At 37.8% G+C, this 12786-nt stretch overlaps 1 protein-coding gene across 1 annotated transcript; it reads left to right on the top strand.

The window, feature by feature from the left end:
- On the top strand, window positions 1-480 carry LOC139736307 (peptidyl-prolyl cis-trans isomerase B-like). The gene has a single exon (XM_071647035.1). The coding sequence runs from the start codon at window positions 1-3 to the stop codon at window positions 478-480; it is 480 nt and encodes a 159-aa protein (XP_071503136.1).
- The last annotated feature ends 12306 nt before the right edge of the window (window positions 481-12786 follow it).

The following is a 12786-nucleotide window of genomic DNA, read 5'->3' as shown; positions in this document are numbered from 1 at the left end:
ATGAAGGCCCTAACTCTCATACTGTTGATGGCATCAGTAGCTCTTGTAGCAGCCCATGCCCACAAGCGAATAAAATTATCGGAAAAAGGATCAATGGTTATCGCAAGTGTTTTCTCTGACACTGTGATCAGACAAAAGGAGATGGGGAGACATGGCCTTCTTGGGAAAACATTACCAAAGTCAACACAGTACTCTTCCTCTCTTGGAAGTCATTTGAAAGCATTTGGATACGATGGTAGCAAATTCAACTTCGTCACCAAGGATTTCATGATCCAAGGCGAGGACGTCAGTCATGGAGATAGCGCTGATGGAGGCAAGCTAGTGGCGACGGGTTCGATGATGACAACAACTTCCGCTGAGCTACTTCAAGTCTGGTTGCTGAGTATGGCAGGCGCTGGCAGGAACATGGACGGATCATATCATAACTTCGTCATCGCGACTAAGGATACATCTTTGTTGGACAGGGAGCACATCGGATAGACCCGGCACATATCACCATGGCAACGAGGATGCAGCGACCATACGACCATCCACATGACTAGCGACTATAAGTGCGACAGAGAATCAAGACAGCCAAGAATCGAACACTGGGGCCAAGAATATACCTCATACAGGCACATGAAGGTCTAACATTGGACTCGGGAACTGGTATTGTATGTGCTCATTCTCCGTCAATTATTGCTTGGACCAAAAAGTTATTGTCATTATGTTTCACATCATTATACACTCAACCCTGGTGTTGTAGCTTAACTGCACACATATCTTTAATGCAAGCAAACATTTGTGGAGTTCCTTTCGTTCTATGACTGTGTGCTGTTGTCAGTTTATGTTAGTTTTCGATATTCTGTAGAAACTGCATGACAGATTTTGTGCATAAGGTTAACAATGAAAAATGGTGAAATTGGCACGATGAAGATGAAATTGAAACCCACTTGTCAGGGTTGTCAATAAGATGATGATGAAGGTGCCTAAAATGAAGAATAAGAGGAATAATTCAATGATGCGCATTGTTGTTCAGATGTGTATGTTGTTAGTGGTAACTTGCCCTGCGACTCCGACAAAGTCGCCATAGCTGAAATTTTCAGGCAGCAAAGATCCAACTTGTAACAGCATACATATAGGAATATAGCGACAGTTTATCGAAAACATAGCGAGAGGAGTGTTTACACAGTTTAAGTGGAGGGTAAGTCTTTCATGTCGATCGCACAAAACTCTGGAAGATACGCATTAATCGATCACCGTTGATCACGGTTTGGCAATAGTTGAAAACTTTTCCCGATTTTTAACGAATTCTGTGGGTGTAAGGAGGCTATATTGCCCTGCGTCTCAGAAAAAGACGCCTCGCTGGATTGAATTTCAGGCAGCAATTGGTTCCTGGTCGTACGAAATTTGTTAGATAGTGACCGAAGTTGCTTTATTTGTCGTAACACGTAAACTGAACGATTTGTTACTAGAGAGATAAATAATGTTCAGCTGTTTGTGATTAGACAGATTAAGTCTCAGCCAAAAGTGGTCCACCACAACAGATTGAAGCCGTGCCTTAGCAATAACTTTCCAGATTGGGTTCCCAAAGTACAAGTACACGTAGAGGTTCGCAGTATTTCATTTGATTTAAACTTATATTTGTGTGTATACTTGTAAATAGAGTTATGATAATATCAGTCGGCTCTGATAAACAACATTTTAACCTTGTTTTAGCTTAGATCATGCCAAAGTACTGCAGAAAGACTATGAGTGATGGAGAACTGTAAGGAGAACTAACACGTTGGTTTTATTGGCTCTCCCTCCCTTCGCGTGCCCACTGCACACATTTTTTGTTTCTCTCTCAGTCAATGGACTGCAAAGGGTCACAGGGGCCATGGCAAATGTTTTACGATGTTTGGGGGATTTCTTCTTTTTTTTTCTTTCTGCCACCTCTGATTGTTGTGACTGGCCATTATCGTTGCGTTATGTGATGGTGGACGCTGTAAGAATGCATTTTTGTTTACTGCTTGATTAATGTCTTTTCGGTGACTAAGATACCGTAGTAGTATCGTAGTCATGATTGCTGTATGTGTCATGAGAACAGTAAGTCCTGTTCAAAATGTTTGTTGTGTATTTGTTTTCATTACCTACAGCCAATAAGCGATGTATAATTCATGAGCCTACAGGAAAACGAACATGTATCCATTTCTTTCTTTTTTTGCTTTTGTTGTTGTTGAGGCAGTCTTTTCCCCTCTCTTCCCCCTTCCTCTCCCTTTCTACTTCTACCTCTGTCTCCCCCATTCTCTATGTAAATAGGTATTTCTTCCACTCGCTCATTAGCTGTGCATTTTTTTTCGCATTGTGATTATATGAATGTAATTTGACGTTTTTACCAATGCTGTGTTGCATGTTAAAAGAAATCGTCTTGCCTTTGTTTGATTATCCATCTGGTAAAATGGATGGTCCATTTTGTTTGATTTTTCCATCTCGTAAAATGGATGGTACAGGCATTCTAGTTTACAAACCCTGATGGAGGTGCTCCGTATTGTGTATTAGTAAAGTTTTTTCTTTTAATTGTTTTTATTGCAAAGACGCTGCTCCCTTCCTTTCCTCCGATTTTTCAATGTATCCTTCACCAATTCATCTCACTTGGTTTGTATTTCTATCTCTCGTTCAGTTCTTCCACTTCTTTGCTCTCTTTGATGAAAACCATCCTTTTCTTTATTGTAGCAGCACTATTATAATTTGCTGATGTGTTTCATTTTGTTTTAGCTTGGGCACGAGCGTTGTTACAGTGTAGAGTTACTCGTTTTGTTGATGTACATGATACAAACTGTTGTTACTGATGCGCATGACACATGTTGGATACTTGGAGTTTTTATTTCGGAGAAATGGGTTTCCCCATTAATTTTACCGCTCAGTTCCCTCCGCTTCTCTCCCTTCCTTTCCTCTAGCTCCCCTCCTCTGTTTCTCTCTCTCTCTCTCTTGTTCCTTTCTCAATGTGTTTCCTCTATTGAGCATTTGATTAGTCCACAAGGGGTGCGTTCACTGACCAATCAGATTAGCTAATTCCACTCTCCTTGGCATGAGCCTGCACAGTATAGGAGGTTACATGAGGTCAGACTTGAGGCATGTGCCTGCTCCATAAACTTGGGAAAGATAACTCTGAGATGTATTTTGATAATGTCCAGCTACATAATTCCGTCATCTGCATGGTTTATGCCCGACTTCTGGTCTGATAAGGAATTCTAGTAGGCGGGTGACCATAGACGGTCGGCACCTGTCTGCACTGTCCATCATGCATTTGGTGTGGTCATTATTATGTTGTTTTTAAAGTGATTTTGTTTCCTGTCTCCAATAGGGGAGATGTAATTCCGTGCCATTTTTTTTCTTCAGCCGGTGTTAGTGCTCTTTGTTTCATTTTCCAGTTTGTTGTTAAATATCATGAAGTGTGAGTATGCGTAAGTTTATACATGTATGTAGAATAGTTAGCATAGATTTTTATGAAACATATGTCTCTCGTATTAAGGTCATTGTGTCACTACTTCTTTTCTGTTCCCTTTTTTTTTCAAAACTTTTTTGAGTAGGTTCGTCAATGTTTACAAAAAAAAAAACATATTTCGTTATAATTTGACATTTATTTACAATTTCATATAATTGGAAGGTTCTTTGGGGTCAAAAATTTGATGTATCGTTAACACATTTCTCTCTCGCATTCTGGTATTGCGGACAATACCTCTTTTTCAAAGGGGGGAAGAGTGTTACGGTCCCAGAGTTAGGCAAATTGGGACTCCACTTGAAAGTTGGTAGGGCAAGTCTTATGGGCGGACACATTACCTGAGAACATTGTTTGTATCTGTGGTTCTTCCTTTCCCCTTACCACGGACGAGCCCCCTAGAGTTTATCACCCCCAAGTAGACTCCCTGTCCCCAGACCAGACCACAAACGGTCATTGGTAACGGTCACTGTAGAATACAGTCATTGTATACAAGAAGGTGATGAATGATGCTTTGATGTTGTAAGAAATTAAGAGTGAGGTTGAGGAGTATATCTTGGGACGCTGACTGGAGTAAAAGGCAGTCTTGGAATGAGCACTGGCGTGTCATAGTCATGTAATCTTGCGAGCTCGAATAAAAGACTACTTTTGAGACATGAACCATCGAAATGACTGGTTGCCTGGTTTCTTCTTGTGTACGTCCTTCAGAGTTTAACTCTAACTGTTCTGGGTACCAACTCGGCGGTCCCAACACTATGATGTAGCTAATGGCAAGCTATTATAGTGTTCAACACCAGACAATCACACACTGTTTAAAACATGCGATTAACGTCGAACAACACAGGTTTTTTCACCAAACCAAATGTCTACCTTATATAGTGAATTAAAATAAGGTATACATGATAATGTTTATACAATGTACAGGATGGAACATTTTGTCCTTATAGGCTGATTTGCCATTAAAAGATGGTAAAATACATGCTCAAAACCTTATCTTAATTAACAGCAGACAATAGGTGTTACAAACACACACACACACACACACACTTTTGTTCAATAATAGTTTCAAAACTAGGCCTATATATCGGATGACACGGTCATAGATATGAGTAACAACGGAGTAGTGTACAATTCAGTTGGTGTGATTTGAATATGAACGCACAAATTAGTTTAATTAGTTTCATTAAAGCCATCTGATTGATTTTAAATTTAGGTTCCAAATCTTAATGAAATTCTAACCCCATGTGCAAATTTTGAACTTTACTATAAAGAATGGACGTAAATCTTCAGAGTTCTGCTGACTAGGCTTCTGGTCTATTCCTCCAAGGCACACACTCTCATTTCTGCGGCGTCAAAAATAACTCGGAAAGTGTGAAATGTGACTCGGAAATGGCGCCAGCTGGGAGTCAACTCCTTCCGAGTGAAAGCTACTCGGACTTCCGATTCAAATGATTTCACTCGGATTCCGAGTCACTTTCCGATTCATTTCTGTGGCGTCAAATTAACTCGGAAAGTGTCAATGTCTTTTCCTCCAAGGCACATTAATGTTTTATGATAATTAATGGATAATTACCAGGGGCCCTGTACTTTTTTCTTTTTCTTTTCTTTATCTTTTCTCTTTTTTTTTAATGTGAATTGCAGAATGATGGGGTAATTTGTGTCTGGAAGACACCCTGACGTCTTTTAGCCGAAAATCAGTTGCCAAAATAAGGAAACGTCATCCTTCTTCGTTTGCAAAATCCAAAAAAAAAAAAAAAAAACCTGTATTCGGGGGTGGGGGGGGGGGGTGGTGCAAAACCAGTTTTTGCCCCTTCCCCATAATGCCCCCGCAAAACGTATAACAATGATATAATCTATCATTTAAAGATTAAATGGGAAAAAAGAAAGGCATATTTCTTGTCTAAATACTTTTTATTTCATAACTGACATATGCGAAATTTTCTCCCCTAACGGGGTACTTACTCTTTTAAGTAAATTTCAGAATAGCAGATGGTAGCTTTGCATCCTTCGACGAGTGTGACCCCCTGAAATATACCTTTAGTAAACCTTTCTATCTTCCTTTCCTTCTGGGCTTTCTAGCAATGTTATAAGAATGTTTTTCATTGCTCGAACAATGCGATCACGTTTAAGTTTTTCATCAACACATTTCAGACTAAACCCGAAAGGTAAAGTGAAAGTGGCTCATGCACCAATGCATGCTGTCGCTGATAGCCTAAAGCGAGCAACGCACCCAGCGGTTCATCTCCATTATGGAATCCTAGAGGTAATGGCCGATTCTGATTTAAAGCGGGGTTGCCACTATCGTGCGATCCATTGCGAACACCACGATTTGACATTCGTAACTGATCGTGGAAAATTTGTTGAACTCGTCTGAAATTTCACGTTTGGATACGAGGTTATGCGAGTCAATACGTGTTGGTACGCTTGGATGCGATATGGTCACGATTGGTCTATTTCAAGCGATACGATCTGTCACGATCTGGTCTGCCGTTCAAATACGATCCGACAGGATTGTCCTGATTGAGTTCACGATTGGTACCGATCTAACATGACCATTACGATCAGGATCCCCGATCTGGTACGTGCAGCAACGTACTGATACGTTCCAATAAGAATACCGCGAACCATTACGGGCTGCTGAGATTATGATACGATATCTTTTACGATCGGGATCAGAAGCGACCCCATTTAAAGGACAAGTTCACCTTCATAAACATAATGATTGAGAGAATGCAACAATAATAGTAGATCACATCAGTGAAAGTTTGAGGAAAATTGGACAATCGATGCAAAAGTTATGAATGTTTAATATTTTTGTGTTGGAACCGCTGGATGAGGAGACTACTACAGCTTGTGAGTCATATACGTACAACAGTATAAAGAAAATATAAAAGAAAATTCAACATATTTTCATTTTTTTCGCATAATAAAAGAGCACTTGACTTGCCTCTTTCTAAAGGCAGGGGGGATAATATTACCCATAACATTTATGTCGGTAACGAGTCAGGGAAATGTATACTTTTTTCAAAAGATGGAGTTTTGTGAAATTCTCTTTATATTTTCCTTATATTCTTGAACGCATGTGACATCTAACTTATTCATACACCGCAGTAGTCTTCTCATCCAGCGGTTACTGCACAAAAACTTCAAAAATTCATAACTTTTGAACGGATTGTCTGATTTTCCTCAAACTTTCAATGATGTGTTCTACTAATATTGCTACTTTCTCTCAATCCTTATGTTTATGAAGGCGAACTTGTCCTTTAAGGCGCGATTGGACCCGAATGGGAATATTATAGTCCGGCTGAAGATGGATTTCATTGTTTCCCTTAAATTATGCAGAGTGATTAGGCCTATTAATTCTATCCACAACCATTGATGATGGCAGGGCCTGACAGGTTGACGATGATGACAACGTAACCTTTGCAGTATTGCTATTGAAAATTATTTATCAGAGAGAAAGCAGCATCCAGGCCAGACATAACCTCAGAATTTTGATATTCCCTCGTCTAATATCAAACGTAAAGAAATTAATAGATTATTAAATCGACATGCCCCCTCACAAAAAAAAAATGAAATAACGAACCCAAATACATAAGATCAGATGACTGCCCCTCTTCCCCAGAAAAAAAAAACAAAGAAACAGCAAGACAAAATGACCTTTCTCTCCAATACATGAAGAAAATAATTATATGATGAAATGGAAGCTAAGAAAGAGGATGGGATCATTTTGAATGTTATGTAACATAGTATTATGAGTTATATACGCTCGATATACGAAAGTTGGCCGAATGGATAGTATTGCTTATGTGTTCGATTTCATATTCGCATAGTATGTATCATACGCCCTTTTATTTCAAAATGACGTTATCTCATGGGTTATTAAACGTTTGGTTTATTTGGCTTGATTTAGTGTTTTACTTAACATTTAACAATGTTTAACATGACTGATACACACACATAACAGAAAAGTGACTCCCTTATCAAAATGTTTAACAAAAAAGGAGGTTTTACGCAAAATTATTTCGCAGGGGTATATTGCTACACTTATTGAATAACTAACTGTGAAAAATAATAAGAGTGATCTTCATTGTCATAATCATACGAGTGATTTCACATCCACGACAATGGTCACTTTTACATTTGCAGTAATAATGAGATTTGAAAATAATCATTCTCCTCTAGATTATACTCTACCAAACATACACAAAAAAAAAGACATTAAAAAGTGTCAAAATATATGTAATGGGGTCAAACGATGGCTGATGAAACAACAACTCTTAATTACTATGTACAATACACAAACAGCAGGATACTGCACCCCCCCCCCCCAAAAAAAAAAGTCTGTAATATACTTTTAAAAATTAACCATTTGCCTTTGATATGTACCCATTCAAGCACGATTCATTAAATTATTCTCACCTTTGTACTGACGTTAGTCAATGCGTGCAGACATACAATTGCCATTTTATTTTTGCTCATTTTTTGTTTTCGTTACAAAAGTTATCCCATATCCTGTTTTGTGTGTCTGTATAATGGTAATAGCAACTCATTAATGAAAACATCATTAACATAATGTATGAAAACATCTAAAAATCTGTAATACAACTTTCATTTTACGAAATCATTTTTAAAAAAATGATTTTGATAATGTACCTCAAAAATTACGACAATTAAACCCCACACCGTCATACAATTTATCGTTTGGAAATAATAATCTGAAAGATGCAGGCTACCATCTATCAGAATACAAAATAAATCAATTTATGAATAAAAAGGGCAAATGGGCAAAAAATGATAATAATAATAATAAGCGGAAGTGAAGTGAAAAAGTCGATCCCGATCAACACGATTAAGAAGCACGATTAGAAGAGATTTGCTGCGTTTGGATACGATCCTAGACGATCTGATGCGATGATCACGATCAAAAACTAATCGTGTTAATCGTAGAACATTTTTGAACCGTCCAAAATTTTCCTACGATTAACGCGATTGCCACGATTGACCTTAAGATCTGATACAATCTGATAAGACCATCACGCTTGCTGCACGATTAAGACCACGATTGATTTCAATCGTGGCGCCAATCGAGATAGTGGGAACCCCGCTTAAGAGATGGTGAACGAATAACACTGTAGAGACCATACCATGAATTTTTCTAACCGTTTCGGCTCGCATTGGTAATGAGTTATCGTTTAATAGAGGCAACTAACAGCGTGTATTGTTTCACCGAATGCTATGTAATCTGGACTCCTCCATCAACTTCGTGATGTTGACAATGGGGGAAAATTCTTTATTTTTTAAGTACCAAAAGGAGAGAGAGTAAACTTAAACCAACTTAATTCATCAGACTGTGCACATCAGTCACGTCTTGCAAGTGATATCTCTATTCTATCGCACGAAGTTACATTAGCTAATAAGCGCCCTCACTTGTGACATGCTGGTACATGTACGTACGTTCATACAGGAATGAGAAACGAACTGGTAACATGAGTGTTTACATAGGAAATCACCGCTCACTGCATATCACACACAAAGTGTTTGCGAGTGGACATGAATTAAATGTACATTGCTTACAATGTTGATTTAAAATATGTTCGCATTACCATATTTCATTCATAATTTCCTATGTTCAAATGGGGTTGTTCAGGTCAGTTCAAAACATTCTACCGTTAAAAATTTTGCAATAAAACCTATACGGAGATATCACTAATTTCTCAGAGTAGACGGGTTTTTTTCTAGAAACAATTATTCAATTATAACTATTGTTCACATTCTGTATATCTAACAATATACTGATTGTACTGACTAACATTTTTGTATTGGTGGTTTTACATTTTAGAACTATTTTGAAGCACTAAAGCCGGATTTTTGTTTCATCTGCAAATGGGAAAATAAATGCCTGTAATTTCAAGTGATCTTTTGGGAGCCGGGGACTTCTGGCGTGCAAACTGTCAGCTACAATGACCCGCACCGCATACCCCTTCCGGAAAGCTGTAACCATGATTGGTGCATGTTAACAACTGGTTTATACAAAATAATGTATAGGGAGCTTGAGAAGCGCTTCTGATCATCATCCCGACAGGAGCATAGTTTAACTCATTCAGGGCATTAATTTTAGGGTTCCAGGTCCAGTTTAAAATGTTCATACAAACCTCAAAGGTGTTCAGGCAAACTCATAGAGCGCTCTGAATGCCCAGTTTAATTGGGATGGTAAACTTTATGATAAACCGCTAAAGGCCCATTCTCAGCAAAAGCGTTCAAATACGGAATTTTGGTGTCGCCGACATTCCATGACAGTTTGCGGTTCCCTGAAACCTATTAGATACTATTTAAATGTTTATAATATATCACGAGGACTTTATTTGTTAGAAATAAACACGATCAAATGCGGTCGTCTGCCTTTTTGTATAAAATTTTGCTGTTAAACTTCGTTAAGACCCCCAAAACGCAGTGTCGCCGGCTATTTCAGAATTATGTTTTATTGCTCCTCTCCGTCCACAAACACACTTTCCAAATATTATTTTCATGGACGATGAGCATATCATATGTGCTAATCACAATACTCAAAAAGTTCCAAAATTTTTATTGACTTCTTTTTTTATAGCCTTTTGAAACCTGTCGCCAAATTCACCGCCAGATACGTTACCAGTTTCTTTAGTGTTACAGCATTGGGAAAATAACAAGACTATGCAATGACCCTGTGTATATGAAACCCTGAGGATATACTTCATACACTGCAAGTACTTAGATTTTTTGTGCAACAGCTCTTTATTGAGAATACGGTATAATGTTTGAAATATCGGTTTTCTACACTTTTATTTGGACAGATACGTTACATACTTTTCACCCCACCCACTGCGACAGATATTGCAATGTCAGACAAATTGTATATTATGCATTACTCCTCGGAATGACGCATCGATTCAACATTAAAGTTTACTACAAGTGAGAAATATTTGGTAGATATCGCTCTCATAATAATATGATCGACCATATACGTTACCACAGATAGGTTCCTACGTTACCCCAGATACGTGACCGAATTTTGCTCATTGGTCTTGTGCTTTCTGGGGATCAAATCTGGTCAATATTCATCCCTACACATTACATGCTTCGTTTTGTTGGACCTCAGGATTATATTCTTACACCAAAAGGACAGAGAGGTGAAAAAGAGCAACACTTCCACATGATTTTTCTTTGTGCGTCAGTGTCTCACAACTTAATGCCAAGTTTTCCGACAGATACGTTACCACATAATCAAAATGCTGAAAAGAAATTGTAAATGTTTTTACAAACAAATCGTTGTGTGCTCATAAACTCCAAAGTTCTATTCTATAAAACCCAGCCACTTTCATATTCTATGCAACAACTTTGAACGTTTATTTTACAAGACGAAGCTAAGATTCAGCATATCAGTTTTTTGCTTTTCAGATTTAGCAGATACGTTACGTATAATTCAGGGCACCCACGGTGACAAATAATGTTATGTAAAACAAATTGTTCATAAAACAATTCTGCATAGAATGACGCTTCCATAAAAAATTAAAGTTATGTTCAAATGAAGAATATTCAGTAGAAATCGCTTTGTAACTTCACCGACAGATTCATTTACGGTACGCCAGATACGTTACCAAACTTTGAAAGAGTAAAAAGTAGTTTATGAAACGCTTCCGAGAAAAGTTTCAGTGTTCTGTTGCGTATTTATTCTAGTGTTTTTCAACATATGAAGAACTACTCAAGATTCATTGATAAGTTGAACAATTATTTATTCATTTTCATTAAAAGGGATGAGCCAAATACGTTACCATAGGTCAAACAACTGTTTAGCATATCGAGTTCATAGAGACTGTACCTACTTCCTTCTAAGTGCCTGCAAAAATATATTTTTCAAACCTTGTTTGCATTATCCATCAAAACTTAATGAATATTTACAGTCAGATGGATAAATACATTCAGACGTAAGATGAGAATATTCTGTGAATGAAGAACTCAGCTTTCACATTTATGGCTCTTTTCCACTACATTTCATAGTTTAAGTATTACGTACAATGTTTAAAATGGTTAATTTTGGCTTACATCATTCATTTTTACATCAATTCATGAGGTAAATAATTAAACAGGTGATATTTATTAATTCATACACAACTAAAATTATTACTTATATTTTACCAGATACGTTACCAACGGTGATTCGATGTTTTTCAATAGTTATTTCCCCAGGAAAGCAATTCATATTTGTTTCCTGTGGAAATTCCAGATCGGATCGTTCCCTTTGCATGATTTGTGGGATTCGAAACTTTATTTGTAAGCGAAATTTGCTAAAAATACAAAGTGAATCTTAAGGTTATATTTCATTTTAGCAAAAAGCATATTTCAACCTACCACACAGAAATAATTTCTACCAATTAGCAAGGGATGACAACATCTTTACCTCTTGAAAAACCCCAATATCTTTAGGGGGGACAGATGTCTTTTCCTGAACAGAAATTGGATCAAAACAATAAATTTAATTCAGAGTTAGGAGTCCATTACAACATGTAAATTTGCGGTAACGTATCTGATTGGTGATCAAAAATCATATATGATGCTCTATTTCAATTCATTTTTACTCAATGAATGGCCATCATTTAGAATGTTCCACTTTTTGTTTCGTATTTGACCGGTTTTGAAGTTTCCGAAAACACATCTTTGTATGTATTACTTTGTGGTTGATTTTTCGGTTTTACTCACATGGAATTGAACACTTAATCTGAGAATGACCCTAAAGATGAATTTGAAATCTCAATCCATTGTACATCATAGTTCATCATTTACGGCTGAAATTCGCAAATGTAAGGTTTTTCCAATGAGCAGGGATCGAAAAAGAGATCCCTTATCGCAAGATCAAATATAATATAAACCAATACGCAGTTTTCTGTGTCGTCATTGTTTGAAAGTAATGTCACACCGCTGGAGGTGGAATAAGTGCCCCCGGCTCCCTCCCAGGCCAAGACACCTTCGGACAAGCGGTCGTTCAGTCCTGTCCAAATATAATTATAGCGATTAGTAGCTCGAGACTGGAGAACTTTTTTCAGGACACTTCCAGTCATCTCATTCGGCTTGTCGAAGGCGACCAGGTAGCCTCCGAATTCGTAGCATCTATCCCTGGCCACCTCCCAAGTCACCTCCTCGCTGCCGAAGAGGTAACAAGAGTCTGCAGACCCAGAGCCGGAACAGACGAGTTCTTGAAGACAAACAGAAGTATGGGAAAAACAAACACTTTTTAATGGCATATCCATAAATTTTATTGACTGAGTATGAAATATGGGAATGTTTTGACACAC

Source organism: Diadema antillarum, unplaced genomic scaffold, assembly GCF_040938485.1.
Source record: "Diadema antillarum isolate AM-2024a unplaced genomic scaffold, OU_Dant_1.0 seq00000636_RagTag, whole genome shotgun sequence".
In the NCBI taxonomy this organism is placed as follows: domain Eukaryota; kingdom Metazoa; phylum Echinodermata; class Echinoidea; order Diadematoida; family Diadematidae; genus Diadema; species Diadema antillarum.
Note: the sequence above shows the minus strand (reverse complement) of the source record. Positions and strands in the feature narration are given on the sequence as shown.

Excerpts from the sequence above, each read along its gene's own strand:
- LOC139736307 (XM_071647035.1), top strand. The coding sequence starts at position 1 with ATGAAGGCCCTAACTCTCATACTGTTGATGGCATCAGTAGCTCTTGTA.